At 47.3% G+C, this 18,807-nt stretch overlaps 1 protein-coding gene across 5 annotated transcripts; it reads right to left on the bottom strand.

Moving 5' to 3' along the window:
- Positions 1 to 2,888: 2,888 nt before the first annotated feature.
- Positions 2,889 to 16,740, bottom strand: ARHGAP36 (Rho GTPase activating protein 36). 5 transcript variants are annotated; one of them, XM_040572650.1, is made up of 12 exons: positions 16,513 to 16,711; positions 15,712 to 15,813; positions 12,701 to 12,867; positions 9,907 to 9,969; positions 9,062 to 9,321; positions 8,059 to 8,254; positions 7,488 to 7,543; positions 6,920 to 7,070; positions 6,029 to 6,177; positions 5,015 to 5,185; positions 4,271 to 4,368; positions 2,889 to 3,300 (listed from the first exon to the last, which is right to left on the bottom strand). In XM_040572650.1, the coding sequence occupies exons 3-12, from the start codon at positions 12,813 to 12,815 to the stop codon at positions 3,168 to 3,170; spliced, it is 1,392 nt and encodes a 463-aa protein (XP_040428584.1). In that variant the 5' UTR covers positions 12,816 to 12,867; positions 15,712 to 15,813; positions 16,513 to 16,711; the 3' UTR covers positions 2,889 to 3,167. The 5 variants fall into 5 exon arrangements, with proteins under 5 accessions (XP_040428584.1, XP_040428586.1, XP_040428585.1 ...); XM_040572652.1 differs by having other exon boundaries at positions 15,712 to 15,809; XM_040572654.1 differs by having other exon boundaries at positions 3,215 to 3,300; positions 4,255 to 4,368; positions 16,513 to 16,712.
- Between the last annotated feature and the right edge of the window lie 2,067 nt (positions 16,741 to 18,807).

Below are 18,807 nucleotides of genomic sequence, written 5' to 3'. Positions count from 1 at the left end.
GGAGCAGAGAGTCTCACTGACATGCCAGAGTCTTTTAGGAAGAAACTTGGAAGGTCCCCCAGAGGGTCTGCTCTTGCTGCAGGAATAATCCTGCAGACTGTCTGCACAGAGCAGCTGCTGCCTCCTTGGATGTGGTCTTGGTTACATAGCTGATGCCTGAGTGTGCTTAGTGACCCCAGAAGCATTCAGCAGACTCATGGTGTCCTGGGTTTATCTGTTTTTTGCAGATTCAACAGCACTGTTAATCTTTGAAGTTCATCAGTTTTGCGGAGGCTTTCACCAGCTCTCTCTCAGCACACTCTTCTCTCTTCAGCTTGCTGTTCTCCAGGTACTATGTCTCCACCCATACTGACTGTACTCATGTGCAGGGAAGGGGCCTTTTCAAAACAAGAGTTCAACCCTGAGCAGTGCACCATCCACTGGAGAGATGCAACTGAGGCTACAGTGTAATATCTCTCCCTGACTGATGGCAAAGAAGGCTCATGCATTCAATAACAACCCTCTTGATGCTACAAAGGGTGGCCAAAGCCATAACACCGCAATGGCAAGTGTAGGGCACATGAGCTGAGCTGTGGACTCCCTGCTCACAAAAAGGGCAAGACATCAGCATTGCTGGAGCACACTGGTCTGCACCAAGGTGTCAAGCATTTCTTCCTGTCTCAGTGTGGCAATCGGCAAACCAGCCCAGCTCACCTCAGGCTGGTCACTGGCTGCTGTTCCTCCTTGAGGAACATGCCTGCAGAAAAGCAAGTCCTGACACATGGGGCCATGGCTGGGCCCTGATCTCATTGATGGTGGCTGTTCTGTCCTCTCACCCTCAACTGCCTTAGCTAGGTTTGGTATGGGATCATTTTATTTCAAGGGGCTCCTCTGGGCTGCAGGAGCTGGCTCCCTGGCCTAGAATGACCATCTGTTTTATGGGGCCACTGCTGTCACCTAAGCAACATTCAGAATTAGACTGGAAAACTGAGGACTCACACTGTCAAAACACAATGCTTGGGGAAAGAGGGGTAGGATGCTCCATATCTCCTGTAGGAACTGCTGTCAGCTCCCTCTTCAAAAGGAGACACTGATCAAAGGCCTGAGCTCAGCCTTGCCCGGTCTCTCTATCATTAGCTTTGCCATGGAGCCAGGGGGTGCACCAAAAGGCATTCAGAGGCCACCCCTGGGGTGCGTCAAGTAAGGGCCACATGATGGAGCCAATTCTGTGGGACCACAATGGAAAGCTGCTGAGATGGGCTATTTTTCCACAAAGCAACAAAGGACCAAGTCCAGCATGCCTTCTTCACCTCTTTCCTCTTCTTCCATGAACGAATCACAGGCTCCATGGGAACTCAGGGAGGGACTGGCTCCTCTGGGAGGACGTTTCCTATAACCAGAGCAAAACAGCAGCCCCCCAAGGTCAGTGCCATGAGGAAAGGGCTGCTCCTGGGAGGGAGGGAGGCAGCTACAGGGCCATGGAGCCCTCAGCAACCTGAAAAGTGCAGGAACACTGGGGCCAAGCTCCCTGCTTGTACCAGTTTGGCACACTGGATCATGGTTCCACTATGGGGTCTTCCCAGTCTGACCAGCACCAAGAAGACAATGACACTGATCCTGTGTGTCACCCCTTCCCTAGCTTGTCACCCCCACAATTGTTCCCATGTAGAAAAGCATTGGTGGTGCAACCATTTTTTTGGATGTGACCACATCCCAGATGATGATCAGGCTTTTTTCCCAGCTGTCCAAATGGAGCAGGACTCTGGGGAGTCCCACTCAGGAGGCCACAGAGCCTCACCCAAACCCTGACCTAACACCAGCTCGAGCAAAGCACAAACCCTCTCAGCTTCCAATGCACATCACTGCTGGGAGGACTCATACCTCCAATGCACCATGGCATTGCCCTGAGGGTGCCTCTGTCCAAACAGAACAGCAGTATAACTTAACTGTGGCAATAAAATTGTCCCTAGTCTGAGAGGCTGGGCAATAGCAGAAGACTTTCCCTGGCTCCCTAAGTCAGCTGAACACAAAACTTTATAGATATAGAACAAACCAAACCAGACATTTCTTGGACAAAGATAATGGAAAAAACCACCAGAATCTCTACAACCCATTAGATGGTCTTATTCCTGAATAAGACCATCCTGAATAAGACTCAAGGAAAAAAGAAGTTCATAATCTTCTGAGTATTTTGTTCCCTCTTACTTACTACACTAGCTATATATTTTGTGGTCGATACTGCGTTTTATGTCTAGAAAATGAGCAGTTGGAAACCTGAATTCAAAAAGAAGGAAGGAAGGAAGGAAGGGAGGGAGGGAGGGACAGGATAACACACGGAAAATGGGATCTCAAAACACAAATTGCATGAAGTTTAACTGCATTTTTCTATCCTTACTGCCCTGCTAGCAGTCCCCATCCACTTGTGTCTCAGGCCGTGTTGGCCCGGTCTGCGCAGCAGGTCTCAGCCCAGGCTACTGCTGCTCTCCAAGCCCTGTCCCTGTGAGCAGCTGGCCGGCAGCCAGACCCCCACCAGAGCCCAGCTGCACCCATCCCAGCAGGTGACCGGAGGTCCCATCCTCTGAGCATGGCACTGAGCTGTTGGAGACCTCTGCCAGCTGCTCCTCAGCCTCCTCCAGTTTGCTGTCCCGGTGCACTGGTGGTTATTCAGAGGGGGAGAGGCTGTCTTCCCCAGGCAGTCCCACTGCCAGCCAGTGTGTTGGTAACCCTCAGCTGTGAGTCGTGCACAGCTCTGGGGACAAACTCCTGTGAAGCAGTAGACCACAGAGGCAGTGCTGTGCTGAAGGCACTGCACTGCTTCAGACGTACAAGAAGGCTACAGGACATGCCAATCACTTTTTGGCTTGCTCACAAGGCACACTCACCTATATACACCACTGCCTACAAAGCCATACAGGCACAAGCACGCAGGTTTCTTTGCTGCCATCTAGCAACAAACCCACATCAGGAAACCCTTCCTGCTGGCAACAAACAAACACATCTCCTGCTGCAGGTCTGCCTACACCAGAACATTTTGGCATGCCTACTGTTAGCAAAGATGCTCCCACAAATATTTATACACTCTTCATCTCTCCACTCCTCCAAAGTGGGATAGAGAACTTATTTTTGCGGTAGAAATGTTGCACAGTTTTGTCCATGGAAGGCAGTGCAGAGGGCCTGGCCCAGGCTTGCTAGATGTCAACATCCAGGTTTAGGAATGCGATATTGCTGTAAAATTCTGATGAGACAGAGTTGGTTTCCAAGGCCTGACCAGGCAGTGGGGTTGGAGCATGCTCCTCTGTCAAATTCTCACTTTCTGTGCTCCTAAGAAAGGAAGAAAAAAAATAATAGGATTTTCGAAGTGTTTCTATTCCAAACTCCCCTTCCACAGGACTGCCAGCAGTGACCCCAAGCATTTGTCATCTCTTTGAACAGTCCTAAAAGGAATGCGAAGTAAGACAAGTAGTAGTAGCAGGGATGACTTGTAAGGTCTGTGGTCCAGGCAGCCATTTCACACAGGACAGTCTGTGTATATTGAAGGAGTTCCCAGATCTACACGCAGACTGAAGGCTGGTGAGCTCCCCTACTTCAGATTGCAGGGGATTGAAATACCTCCTGTGTTACAAGTCATGATAAAGACTCAGATCATGGGACACGAGGCCCTTTTACCCCATCCTCCTTGATCACAGGGAAGTGCATGAGCTCACATTCTGGGCATCTATGGGACTATCCTATCCTGCAGCCAAGAAGTAGATTTACAGACATAGCTGGCAGACACACACAGATACATGCACATGTCTATTCACACAGATGAAGGAGAGGCAAAAAATGAGCAGAAATGCAGACAACACCAAGAGTGAAGAAAATTTGGAGGAGGCTGGTGATGGAGCTGAAAATGGAGCAGTCATCAGTGTGTGATCCTAAGAGCCTGGAGAAGTGGAGGGGACTGGGAGCGCAGCAGGACAAGAGCTGTGTAGATACACATACAACAAAGTGTGCAATGGAGGAATTCTGAGAGAGCGTGACACAGACGAGGGAGAAAAAAAGAATAGGGAGGTCCAAGGGACGGAGAAAAGCCATGATGTTTCAGCTGGTAGAAGGCATTAACACAGAAAATGAAGGATTTTGGATGGGTAGTTTATGACCAAAAGTGATGGAAGGAACAGGAAGGATGGGTAGTGAGGGGAGCGCACAAAAGGTCAGCAGGACTTGTGTTTGACTTGCCAGTAGTGCAATGAGTGTTGCTGTACAGTGCAGTGAGGTGCCCTCCAGCTGTACCTTGAGCATGACTTACAGCACAGTATTGAATTTCCTGCGCAAAAGGTAGTCAATGACATCAGGGTCTGTCTGAAACAGTCTTCTTAAGATGTCATGCTGCATTTCTGGAGAGACCTAGGAGGGATACACAAACACACCTGCTCATGGCACCTCCTCCTCTCTGAAGGCAAAAAAGCAGACAGCCAAGGCCCTGTGCTGCAGAGCCAAAAGGATGCTGGGTCAGTACTTGCTCACAGACCTGTAGAAGTAAGACCTAAGTGGAATTTCACAGAGAGGGAGATGTGATGAATGGTTGGAGGTTAGTCACAGAAGATTAGGCCATAAATACGCAACCAAAGAAAGCCTGGCTCAAGGAAAGGGAGGATTAGAATCATAGAATCATTAAGGCTGGAAAAGACCTCCAAGATCATCTGGTCCAACCATTCCCCTACCACCAATGTCACCCACTAAGCCCACTAAACCCACCCACTAATCTAGCAGGAGGGTGGAGAGAGGATGGAGCCAGACCCTTCCCAGAGGTGCCTGGGCACAGGCCAAGGTACAGCAGGGACAATTCTGATAGAGATAATTCTTCCCCTGGTGGGGGATCCATCCCAAATTAATATTCACATGTGTCATGAACAATGAATCACATTTACACAAGCTGACTCAAGTTACCTGCTGTTAAATGGGGCTGTGAATACATCCTTGCAACTATTAGGAAACAGTTCAGATGGGAAGAAAAAGTCTAGAAAAGCTGTCCTGAGAAAGCCTCACCTACCATGAACAGGGTCTGGTAATGTTCAATCAACCTCTGAACCACCAGTATGATGGCAGTGCTGTCTTCAAAGTTCTTGGCACCAGCATCTTTTTCTCCAGGCTTCTCTTTCTGCAGTATGTTGGGACCAAAGATTGTGGCTAAGTTTGAAACTGTCATTTTATTCCCAGGAATCTAGCAGGCAAGCACAAAGAGAAATTACAGATTATGTATGCACCAGCACAAGACCACCCTAGGACAGGAACACAAACTATTGAGTGAGGATCGAGTGCTGATCTGGGTCCAGTTTGGTCCTCCCTGAATGCAGGGCTAGCTTGAAGGGTGTGTGGTGCTGGAGTACATGTTCACCCCTTCTTTGCATCAGAGCCTCCATCTCCCTCTAACTCACTTTCACAACCTGTGCAAGAAGTTAACAGCTGATATTTCTACATTGTCTTACAATAGGGGGGGTGGGGGGGAACAGTCTCTTTCCATCATGGAGAGACTTAGAGCTCAAATTGTCCAGAGAAACCAAAATCAACCTCAATGCATGATGGTGAGTTCTTCATGAAAGTTGGAGGTAGAATACTAAAGAGGCCCCTTGTGCTGCCTACAAGGGGTACAGCCAGGTCTCTCTGGGGTTACTGAAAACCAGAAAATCACGTAACCGGACTGGGAGCGACCCAGACTCACCATAGAAAATGAAATTTATTGACAATTTGTTTTTTAAGTCTTCTTATTTTTCTTTCTCTTCTTCTTTAAATGTTGCCTGCCTCAGTTTCTGTAAGAACAAAACCCAGTCCCTAACTAGCTGTACAACAGAGGGCAGCCTGAACTGTCACCTTTAATTGATCTAATTAAAACATTGGCTAAAAATTGAAAAAAATCCTCAGCATTTGGCTGGCTCAACAGTATCCAACGGAGAGAGCCATCGTGAACCCAAGGTGTCAAAGGAATAACTGAGGCTTGCTGGGTTTTAAGCAACAAAGTTTGAACAATCCCTTCTTCATGCAGTTGATCCTTGTGGGCCAGCCTTACCTCCTGGCCATTGGGGCCCCAGGAGCTCTTGGCATGCTGGGCCACCTTGCTGAGGAACCGCAGAAGGCGGTGCAGCGTGTCACTGTGGCAGGGGGGCAGCACGAAGAGCAGCAGCTGGAGCACAACCAGCTGTGCCGGGACTTCCATGGCTAGGCAGGGAGAAACCCATTGTTAGTGCAGTTTCCAGCCTGCTATACGCATATTTCCATCTGGACAGCCCTCGTTTAAATCCTCAGTAACAAGCTCTGGAGGGACCCAGACTGGTGTCCTACCCTTTACAGGAAAGCATGTAGTTCTGGCCAGTCTTTCATCCTGTCTGTGCAGAGATGAAACTCTGGGAGAACCCATCGAAATCTATGATGTGATTGCACTTGGTATTTTACAGCCCACAGCCAAAGACTGTCCTAGATCAGACGGACTATAATGTGGTTATTGATGTGGAGAATCAAATACCAGAAGAGAAGGATGGAAAGGGGAAGGCAAAGAGATGGTGAACAAGACCAGGAAAGAGTGAGGATGGAAGCAGAGGAAGCAGCCCAAAGACTCAGTCACCCTAAATATGGAGGGTAGGTGGACCTGGGCAAAGAAATCCTTAATGGTGCAGACTGTTGGGCTAGGCCCCAAGCTCTACAACATCAAAACACTCTAATATAGAGAGACACACCACTGCCCCTCCTTTGTTGCCTGTCCCTTCTGAAGAGCTTATAGCCATCCAGTGCAGCACTCCAGTCGTGGGAATGGTCCTACCACGTTTCAGTGATGGCAACTAAGGTATAGTTTGCCTGCTGCACAATAGCTTCCAGCTCCTCCTGTATGTTGCCCATGCTGCATGCATTACCGCAGATGCACTTGAGTCACTGTCCTAATGTGCGTACCTAAGTGGGTACTTACAGGCTGTGCCGAGGAAGGCTGCATAGAGCTTTCTGGGAATCAATGAATCTGACATGTCCCGAAGAAACTCTTTGAGCAGAGCAGCCACATCATGAACGCTTTGATGTTCATCCAAGAAAACATCCAGCCCTTGGTCAAACTCTTCCCTCAGCTTAAAGATAGAAATGAGAAGAATAAAAGCAACAGTCAGTTCTTCCTTTTTATATAAGTAATGCTGTCAAAAACTTCTCCCTGTGCAGAGCTAGTGCAAGAAAGCATGCCAGAGCCCAAAAGCTTGCTACTGACCAGAGGGAGCGCCTTGGCTGGTGAAGAGAACCCAGAGGGAGCTCTGAAGTGCCACCAGGGGAAGGAGGCTCCTATGCTAAAGGCAGCTTGGAGAGATGAAGCCTGCTTTCCATGGCTGCAAAAAAGGACCCAGCAGTTTACAGATATTCTGCTCCAGCATGGCCTGTGAAATTTTAGAACTCTGCATGCCAACATCTGCTTTATTCATTCACCTCCCATACAGGTATTTGTCCTTTGGATACGATATTAACAATATGAGGGTGCAGTAAGTGTCTCACTTTACCTGCTGAACTCTTTTCTTGGAGCTCCCAACTCGGAAGATGCCCACTGTCTGGAGACCTGTGGGACAGATGGGTTAGTGCTCTGCATTCTCACAGCTCCCTGCTGCCCCAACCTGTCCTTAGAGCACCTGAACATGTAAATGTCATGGAAACAGTTCTCTTGACCTGCACATGAGGCAGTGTGTCCTTCCCCATTTCTGGCAGAGGAGATAAGAAGAAAGGTTTTGGAGCCATAAGATTTGCTGGGGTTGATTGTCTGTGGATCAGGAAGGAAAAGCCACCTTTACAGTCACTCTGAGATTTAAACTGGATTTGCAGGGGAAGTTAAGGCCAGCACACCAGGAAAGGGTCACTGATACACACAGGTGACATTCACCTCTCAGTCTAACGGCTACCTCCAGCGTGGAGAACTCTTCCTGGGTGACTGTTCAGCAGTGTACCCTGCCCCAGAAATGCTGTCTCCTCCTGTATCTGGGAGCTTCCAGGCCAAACTGCCCTGGCCCAGCACTTGCAATGGGTTTTACCAACCTATTCTGGGACAGACCACCCGACTGGAGAGAAATCTGTATTTACCGTATGTTTCAATATGTTTGCAACATCTGTCCACAATCCGTGGGACCTGCCAGGTGATGGGGTTGAGGCTTAACATCTTTTTCTTGCCCAGGCTTCTCCGTGGATGCAGCTCGTGGGGGTGTGACAACTGCAGTGCCTCCAGCAGCTTGGAACTGTTGTCACTCAGATCAGTGATGGAGTCCACGGACATTGCCCCCTGAGATGGAGGAGAGGTCATTCGCAGGGTGGCAGGAACTGCCCCGCAAGATCCCACTGCACCATCATTCCTGTGACCTCAGAAGTTTGTGGGAAAGGTAAGTATCACCTCCAAATGAATGCAGAGGTCTACAGAAAGCCTATCCTGGGTTGCAATAGAATCACAGAAGCAACTTTCATCTCTCACGCATTTGTTTATGCACACTGCTCCTAGTGGGAGGTGTTTCTAAACACAGCCTTCCTACTGGGGCAGAGTCTATGTTGCATGCAGACATGGGGAAAGAGGAAACATCCCCAAATCTTTCATCTTTGATTGTGCAATATACTGGATTTAGTTACCTACATTGGAGCTGCTCTACACCAGGATTTACAGGGACACAGCAGGAGTTGGGATGGGTCTCTATTCCAAAGAGATGAGGCAAACCAAATTCAAGTTAATACCCACCTCCCCGCACAGGAAACAGAACTAAAGCCAAGAAGCCTGTTTCTTATCTGTCATGACAGGAATTTGGCCATGTTCTTCTGGTAACTTTGGTTTTCCTCAGCTTTCTGCCTCCATAAAAGACAAGCTTGTAGAGACTGGCCCACCCCTCACAGTCCATCTCTTGGGTGGAAGTAGCCCCTGAGCGTGTGAACTGTGGCTATCTCATCTCTCTGAGGGCAGATAGGGACACAGCATGAGTAACTCACATTCATTAAAAAAAGGCCCTGGAAAACCAGATTTATTGCTGAAGCCAGGGCTTCCCCCAACCTACAATACTATCATGATGTGTCTGCCAGAGAATTTAGTCCATTTTTGCAATCATACCCTTCTCTGACTCCAGGAAGAGCTATGGTCAAGAAAAGCTGGGGAAAGAGGCTCTTCAGGGAACATCTCACAAGGTACCAGCCAACAGCTCCTGCCCATCTGGGACCTCTTCTGCATCTGAGCCCGAAAGTTTGTCACTGTTGCTTCCACCTCCAGGCACAGCCGGCGGCTACTCTTCACAGTTTCTTGCAGTTGCTTGTATGCACGATCATTGGCAATGACTTGGAAAAGTGGGATCCCAAAAGTCTGAGGAGAATAGTCTAGGAAAAAAACATGGAAGAAATTGAAAAGTATTGCTATCAGTGAAAAAACAAGAGGGAGCAAGTGCAGCATAGGCCAGCTGCCAAGGATACATGTGAATATCTGGACAAAATAATTAGCCGGCAGAAGAGAATAACAGATATAAAATATCAGACTGCTACTTAAAAATTGCCTTGAGTAGACTTTGCACTTGTGTGAAAAAAAAAATAAAAAATGTTAAGTGCTCATTCCCAGCTGACTGCACTCTACGTTTCTGTTTTCCCCCACTTTCCAGCTGATATCCTTCAAGAGACCAGAAAAGAAACCAGAACTCGAACCAGCAAGACTAGGGGTAAAATGTGCAGGTAGGCAAGTGAACGTCTTTACATATGCACGTTCATGCACACACTCATATGCACTCTTCGACATACTCTCATGTTTGTGTAATTGTGATTACACACCACACTGAAAAAACAACAAAACAACATTGGTCTGGGACAAAGCATTTTGCTGACTTTGAACACTTCCCATCTCAGCCCCATCAAAAAATCACAAATTCTGTTTGAGATGATGACCAAAACCTGGGTAAAAGGAAGGCTGCTCACCTTTCTTCTCCTTTGAAAAGCTCTCCAGTTTCTGGCGGATAGATTTACTGCCTTTAGGTCCAACTATGGGGAGAAGAGAAAGCAAAGGCTATGCTTCATTAGGCTGCTTTAGTACAGTCCCACCTTAAAGCCATGTTCCTTTCTGTACCCTCACAGGTTGAGCATGGCCACAGGCACCTCCCTTGGGTGAGTGAATGCCGTGAAGCTGACAAAGCAGTGGCACACTTGTTAGACAAAACACATGCCACCCAGCAATCCCATCCTGATCCTAGACAGTCAAGCTCCGTATTTAAATATGCTCCAAGATATACATTCAGAAGCATCAGTCATCATTTTTTATTGCAACTATGAACTGAAAACTCATCCATTAACCTTACTAAATCATGCCAGAACACATCATCTTACTCTGGCTTGTGCTCTTTATTCCTTAAGAATTCTCTTCCTAGACACAGCTTATATAAATGTTTGGGTTATTTTGTAAGATTTACAAGACAGCCATGTTGGTATGAACAGTATTTGTATAAAGTATAGCCTAATTTAATCATTATACAGCACCACATGTGTTGTTTCATTCAAATGACTAGATAGCAAGAAGATGAAGAACAATCTGGAGCCAAAAAAAGTACCTAGATAAGGAAGAAAAATGTCAGAGAAACTCCACTGCTTAAATAGCATCACAATAAATCCACTCCTAAAGCTTTCCAAATGTTCCCAATGGAAACAAACCAGGAGGCAGCAGATAGTAAAGAAACCATCAAGCTCCCCCTGTCCAGAAGGCATGAGCTGGCATCTCTGTGAGAGAGTAACACACAAAGCCCACTTCAAACCTGGAAGACAAGGATGACCTCTTTTCACTTAGAGATGTACCTCCTGCAGAGATTTCATCTTGTTCATCTCTTGCTTGAACCACATACTTATTCTTGCAGACTTGAACAAAATGAGATTGTGGTGCCCATCAAATGTTTCCTTTGCAGTTCAGAAGGGTAATCCTGAAAGTGGCTGTTTGCTCTAATGTCTAAGACGCTGCAGAAGATTGTTGGGACTGAACGAGGCAAAGACTGGAGGAAGGAAAAGAGCAGCCCAGAGAGTATCAAAGCTGAAGGCAGCCCCACAGGATGGTTCACAAGGAGAGGCACACCCTGTGTTCCTCGTAGTCTAGGTCCTCTCTGGAGATATGAGGATTAAAAAAGATGATGAACACCTTTTCATTGAGGAAAATAATAACTGGGCAATGGCTGTTTATTAAAGAAGGCAGAAATTGCAAACAGGTGATTGTTGGGGAACAGGTACAGACAGGTGGATGGACTCAAATGGAGACTGCATAGCCTAAATTCAGGCATTTCCAGATATTATGAACCTGTCTTTAAAACGCTGAGATAGGAGAATGGTGTTGCAGGTACAATATTTTCATAGCTAACCCTCATTTGGTATCTTACATTGACTCCCTGTCAACCAACTGAAACAAACAAACAAACAAACAAAATATAGCAGTTAGAAATCTAACGGGTACAAAGATGGCCCAAAGGAAAGAGGAATTCACCTGACAGCAGTTGCAACATGAGTGGGGTGTTCAAAGTACATACAAGGATGAGACTGAGACTTTACAGTCTCTGTGCTTATCCTGCAGGAATAGAGGAGCCCCACTGACAAAACGCAGCACACAACAGCAAAGAAGGAAAGACTGCTTTTTGTTTGTTTGTTTGTTTTCACTGAAATGTTCCATAGAGAAGCTCCTGCTGCAGGGTATCACTGAGAATGGTTCGCAAGAGCTCAAAAAAAAAAAAAAAAGAAACGGGAGTGAAAGGGAAGCTTTCTCTCTTTTACTCTTCTTGAAGCCATTTAATAGCAAACAAAACTTGGATGTCACCCAGAATAAGTAGGCACAGTTACATTCTGGCACCTACTTGCCATTCAGTATGAGGTTGAGGATGGGTGTTAAAAAAGCTTCTTCCCTGGGACAGTGCCCCAGAAAGGTGGGGGGCTCCATCCTTGGAGGGTCCCAACCCCAGCCTCCTGGCTGGTGCTGGTGCCGTAGTGGGGCTGGAGAACCCCCAGGCTCCTTTTGCAACCGCTCTGCTGGTACCAGGTGACCGTATAGCTGGTAAACCATATGTGAACTGTATTTTCTGTCCTACTGGGATGCCAAAATACAGTGTAGTGAATAGAGCTGGTCTGTCCACTGTTAAGTAACAAGTACAATCTGGGAAGGAGTCTACTGATTCCCATCTCATTGTGCTTGCATGGTTAGATGTGAAGACATCAGGGGCACAGGCAGTTATGGGAATGCAGATAATGCCTGTATTTCTTTGTAGGCTAGGGTCGAGGAGCACAGTCCCTGTGGAACTTCTATATTTATCTCACCATTAATTTCAGTAGCATATCCTCTAGCCTTGCATAAGCCCCATCCCAGCATCAGAACTTTGTGCTGAACACTAATGCACAAAGCAAAGCTTCTCCCATCCCAACGGAATTAAGATGGCCCTGCTGGAAGACCTTGCTGAATCATGTTGCATCTGTTTTGGATTAGGAGAACCAGAGGCAAACAACAGACAAGGTCATATTCTCACACTCATATAGCCACACAAACCTTCCTTAGAAGGCTCATTAGGCCTTCAAAGCTCATACCAAAACAGGAAACGAAAAATTAAATGGAACAAAACTCAAAAAAAAGTGTCACAAATGTCATTCCATAAACATTATCCCACATTATGAAGTGCAGGAGTGAAGATGAATAACAATAATGGCTCAGATCTTGTTCCTTCCCTGGCAAAAGCCATCCTCTCCCATCCTCTACCTTTAGCCAAGCTGAGATCTCCAACAAGCAGCTTTTCCTGCAGCTGGTAGAGGGCTAGCTCTTGCAGACTGGCTCTTTCCAACTCTGAAAGGCTGTGTAGGGACACAGGCTGCATTTTAGTGCTTTGTCCTGGCAGGAGAGCTGAGAGGTCTGAGCTGAATGGTCCTCTGAAAAACATACATGTAAAAGTAAAAGACTCAGGAGCACATTGCAGACACACCTGCTTTGGAAGAGAAGCTACGGAAAATGTCACACGGTGTCTTTCCAAGTGCAAAAGACACTTGCCCCTCTTTCACCTCTCCAAAGAGCCTGCTGATCTGTAGGTGCCCTGGACCCACTGGCTCTCTTTGCCCTTCCAAGCAAAGGCCTTTGAAGGCATCAGGGATTTCAGTCCTGGCTCTTGAGACCCAGCAGGCTCCCTGAGGCATCTCACCGCTTAGCAGAGAGGTTCCTGGCTAGTTCTGGCTGCCTCTGTTTTCACATGAAGCCCAACACTATCAGGCTCTTGTACACAACACAGGGCACATCCTAGCTAGCCAGAGTAGGAACCACAGTCCCCATGCTGGCCACCATGGGAACATAGTTCCTGGCTGGTGTCAGCACCTAGACCATGCTCCACGTGAGCAAAGTCAGGATAGACGCATGTCTGGCCATCTCCTTACCAAAACCAGAACAAATAACAATTCCAAAGCTTGACAAAACCTCACAAGAGGAAAACAAAAGCAGCACTTATCCCTGCTTGGTCTAACACCTTATCTCACATGCTGCTCTTCCCCTTTCTCCACTCACATGAGATTTGCTCAGCAAACAACAAACTCATTAAGCCAGGGGCTCTCCTTCCATCTCATCACGTCCTCACAGACCTAACCCTCAGCTGCATTTGTTTGCAGCTACGTTGGGATCAGCTCTGGATTTGTTCAGACACAGACTTTGCCTTCCACCCCTCCCTTTCTCCCTCCCAGAACTAATACCTGATAAAAACCTCCTGGTGGCCTGAGCATTTCCCAGCTCCCCCAAGCACCTCCCCTTGCTTCGTCCCAACCCTCCAACAGACCCCGCCGACTGCTCCATCCCAGGTGCAGCATCTGACACTTGCTCTTGTTAAACTTTATCTTGTTGTCTTGTTAAACAGTTGTTGATTACCCAGACCTTTAATTTGTCGAGATCTCTCTGCAAGGCCTCTCTACCCTTGAGGGAGTCAAGAGCACCTCCCAATCATTTGCAAACCTCTAAAATCTGGAAATTATCACACATCCCACATCCCACTAAATAAGATTCATGGCCCCATTTTATTCATAAACTGTTCTTCTCTGCCTTCTTTCCCCATTATAAATTGTTTAATTTCTGAATTTAATAATTAACACTGAGCTCTATTTCTTCTAAATCACAATCCCATGGGGTCAAAGCCTCAATGTCCTTACTCTCAGCAGTGGATGGACTACAGCTGACAGCTCACAGCCCCATGCAGGTCACAGTTGACCGCTGAATGCCCCATCCCCAGCCAGGCAGCGTGTCATCAGCCTCCAAGCAGTGGTTGCTGACCACTTTCCCTGCAACTTTGCCTCTCCCTGTTATTTGCAGAGAGGCTGTGGTGGGGCTTGCCCTTGCTCCCTGATCCTTCAGCACTCCTTGCAACACCTCTGCTGGCACCCATCAAATGCAAGCCACAGTCCAAAGAGCGAAAAGCAGCAGTAAAAAGGAGAAATGACGAGGGTTACTAGCATGTACATAGAAAAGATGTAGTCAAAGTACAGGCTACAAAGGAGCTTTCCCAAGGAGAGCTTTAAAGCAATATCAAAAAATAAGTTTCTGGAAATCTAGAGTGAGTGATGACAGTGAAAACACTCAGGAGTGCTGGCCCAGGCAGTGTGACTAGGCAGCCTGCACAGGCTCTTGTATTAGCCCCAGCACACCTCCATCCTCTGTGCCTCGGGAGGAATGTTGTCAGCCATGGTGTTTGTTTTGGCCAGGTTTCCAGTTCTTAAACAGATTTAGAAAGTTATATAAATTGAAAAAAAAAAAAAAAAAAAGAGTTGCTATGAACTCCCCAGAAGGGCAAAAGAAAAAGGGAATTCAGCTAAAGGCGAAGATATTCTTGAAAATTTTGAAGTTTATTACAAAAACTATATGCCTCTGTTAGGATTTGGTGACAAAAATGAGATGCAATACAGCCAAGTTTTCTGGTACTGCTCAACACTGTTGTAAGTTAAAAACCTTCCAAACCTGCTCGCAAACCTGAGCACCAACCCAGGTGCTCACAGCTATTTAATACACTGGATCAGGGTGAATCTCCCAGAAAGAGTTGTGCAATGCTACATACATTGCAGCTAACCCTGCATATAGCCAGATTTAGCACCGACCACTCTACAGCTTTTGGAGCTTGGGGGATACATTAGCAGAGCCCAGAGAGTCACAACACCTGCTGGAATTTGAAGTCAAGCACAGTCCATGAAGGCATTTATGTCTTGCCTGAAAAGGGACTTTTTCATTATTACACTGTTAAACAACATCAGGATCTGCAGCTTGTTTGACTTCCCCTTAGCTGATCTGCCCCTCCATGCGAGCCTTCCCAAGAGAGGCTCAACAGAGACCCATAGCTTTGAACTTTGCTTTTTATAACTTTAATAATGAAAAAAAATGAAGGAAGGACGAAAGGAGGGAAAACATTTCATTTATTGTCTGAAAGGGACTGCAAGTAAGCAGTCAGACTTAAGTAACTAACTGGTCCTACCAAACAGGTAGTTTGTTTGTTTTACAAACAGAGTTCCTGGGACATGAGGTCCCCTGGGGTAGGCTGGGTGGGAGAAGGAGACGGATAAAAACGGTGGCTTTGGCAAGCAAGAACATCTCCATCTGCCAGCAATAGCTCATGTGTTTCTGACATGACAGAGCCAGGGATGGGCAGAAGTGGTGCCTGACCAGAAGTCTCCTGGCAGCACATGAGCTCTGCTACCAGCAAATGCTGCAGATGGAGAGACAGCCCCTGAGATAGTCAAACCGAAGGAAATTACCTTTCTGTAGGTGAAGCTCACAGATCCAGACAGAGCCCACATTCACAGCCCCTGCCTGAGCTGAGAGAATGGTCTGAGCAGAGTCACTGAGGATGCAGCTGCCTTGAGGAAAGGAGGAGGAAACCCAATTAGAATAGAGAGCAGAAGAGAGAGAGAAAGCAGGAAGTTGTGGAAACCCTCTGCTTATCTGGTGCTAGTCTACACCCTACAAGAATAGCCATATAAAATGCCACCATCACTAGCTTTAAGATAAACTTGTTAATGGTTAATAACAAAACAACTGGCATTACTTCTTGCAACTACTTTATGTTTGTGCTTACAGGAGCAAGCTAGATTGGGAACACCAGCAACTTCTAAATCTCCCTGGTCACAGCACAGCAACTCAGTGGACCCCAGGGGTGTCCTGAGTTGTGCGACGTCCTGCAGAGCGCCCTGTATGAAAGTAGGGCAGGCAGGTATCAGTGGACGAGCCTGGGCACTGGTGCTCCTTTAAAGGAGGAAAATACACAGCTGGGGAAAAGCCAGAGTACTACAAATCCTACTTCAGAGGTGGATGCCATAAAAGGAATTGTATTAATCCTAAAACAGAAATAAAAAGTTTTTTATTGGGAATGCTAACATTGCACTTCCTCTCTGCAATGACTTTCCACGCTTATTTTTAGGACTAGGTCTTATTTAAATCATTTCATGGGAAAAGCTCAGCTCAGCTGCCCCTTCTAGTCCCAGAGAGCTGCATTTTCTCCCCCATTTTCAGAAGTAAAGTTGCCCTCTTTCCAGCTGGAATGAAGGACTTGCATTTACCTTTTTCGTTTTCTTCTCACAGCATGACCAGTGACAGCCCGGGCTCACTTCTTTTCCTTCAAGATGATGAATTTTAAAGCAGCGTCTCCACCGTGTCCTGCACAGCCCCTTACAGAGGGTGAGGGAACCTTCCCTGCTTGCAGTGAGGATGAGAAGCGATGGGGAAGAAAATCTAAATGCAGCCAAGGGGAGGAGAAGGGTGGTGAGAAAATGAATTTTCTGCCAAGAGAAATGAGAGCCAGAAACATTGTGTTGAGATAGAGGGCAGGGTTAGATGGGAAGGAACAGCACTTCCCACGCCTGACAGTGTTTATTCCTTGGCAGAAAGGATCGTTGCTCAATCCCCTGTCCCCATGCTTTCCCATCCCTTCTCTATCAATAACTAGGACACCCACAAAAGCAGTAGCTGTTCTGGCAGATTAAACCTGAAAGGGAAATTTGCTGCTTAGGTGCTGGTCTGTGAAGTGGCTGGGTTTCATCTTGGCTCTCCATGCTCTGAACTGGTCCATCACATTCTCTTAGAAATGACCAAGTCTCTTAGTGCAGCTTGGCACGGGCAGGCTGGGCCAGGCACATGGCTGCCCTCTGTACCCATGAAGGATCTGAGGGGCCACCAACATCCTGTGCGAAGCTTTGGCGTTACAGAGCTCACAGGCCTAACAGAATAGGTGCACAGCTGGCATTTTGTACGACACATTGTGTGTGGCGGTTACAGATCCCAGACAACCTTACCTGTCTACAACAAGTCACAAAGCATGCATGGCAAGACCTAAAATTGGAACTTTGCAAGTCAACAAGCCCACAAGCACCTCGGGGACCACAGGCCAGACATCTGCTCACTGGTGGTCATCCTGTCCCCAGATGGTTTGCTAGCGCCAGCTTCCATGTAGCAATTTCAACCACGGAAAGCTCTTCCGTGCTCACCGGTGAGTGCAAGGTGACTTCTGGCTCCTATGCTCCGGAGTATTGCAGTCCTGCACAACAATCTGCTAGCACATGCATGATCACACACCCAATCCTAGACCAGCTCTTATATCTCCAGAGCATCTTTCTCCAGGAATGTCTAGGTTATCCTCAGGCTCCTTTTTAAACTAGATGCCTCCTGTTTATCTGGGACCTAGCTCTGCCATTACCAACTGCCGTGAGGGGGGCTCGGCATCTTGCAATACAGCAGGCAGGGCACCAGCTGCCACCAGCTGAACTTCCCTCCTTGCAGCAGTTACTCTTTGAGGAGTCACAGCCAGGCTTGCAGCTACCTCCAAAATGGGCATCCATTGCATGAGAACCCCCTTGGAATGCTGTTTGCCCCTTTGTGGAGTCTTGTCTTTACGAGCACTGGTGCTCTGCTGCACCAAACCTGGCTGCACAAGCACTGCACCACTGGAAAACATAGAGCCCCATCAGCACCACATGCTTTTGGTGTAGATACAGAAGCAGGAAAAAGAATCCCACAATATAAATGCCCTCAAGTGCAGGACGTCAGCCTATACAGCACAATGCAATGCAGCGTGTAAACAACCGCACTACCTTTGTGCCAGTCCCAGGCAGAGCAGGGATCTCCAGGCTGCCTGGGTCCCACTGCTTGCATCTGGTTTATAAAGCACCAACACCACCCCACACAGGCAAATACGGAAAACCAGAGTTAAAGGCTGCCTCACAGCAGGGTAACAGCAAAACACGCAGATGAACCATGCCCAGACGAAGGGCCCCTACTTGGGCAAGCATCTCCTCCAGGACAGGTCATTCTGCTGGAGCTCTGCCACATCAGCAGCACCACCAGTGAGACAGAGAAGGGATGCAGTGACCCCCAGTAACTGCGTTACAAGGCAACCCTCCTGTACGCAGCTAGCATCATTCTTAGTAAGAACAAGCACAACAGTTCCTAAAGCAGTGAAAACAATTGTGTGATCCAGAAAGGAGAAACACAATGAAGCGAAAGCCTCCTCCCTACTCTTGCTGCTCTCCGCCAACTCTGGAAGCACAGTGACACGGCCAGTTGCCATTTCTAGGTTGTTTCTCATGTCCTTGTTGGAAAGAACATCTGATTTGATTTTTGGGAGTCCCTGTGTGGAGCCAAGAGTTGGAGTTGGTGATCCTTGTGGGTCCCTTCCAACTCTGTATATTTTATGATTCTATTCTAAGAACCATACTTGCACAACATGGCCATAGCCCATGCGTGTCCTCAGCTTCCCTTAAACACACATTGTTTCTTTTAATGTCTGCCCCAAACACTGACATAATTAGCAAACTCTATCTGCTCTGAGGAAGAGGGAAGGAGGTCACAGACCTTGAATT

Source organism: Cygnus olor, chromosome 13, assembly GCF_009769625.2.
Source record: "Cygnus olor isolate bCygOlo1 chromosome 13, bCygOlo1.pri.v2, whole genome shotgun sequence".
Lineage (NCBI taxonomy): Eukaryota > Metazoa > Chordata > Aves > Anseriformes > Anatidae > Cygnus > Cygnus olor.
Note: the sequence above shows the minus strand (reverse complement) of the source record. Positions and strands in the feature narration are given on the sequence as shown.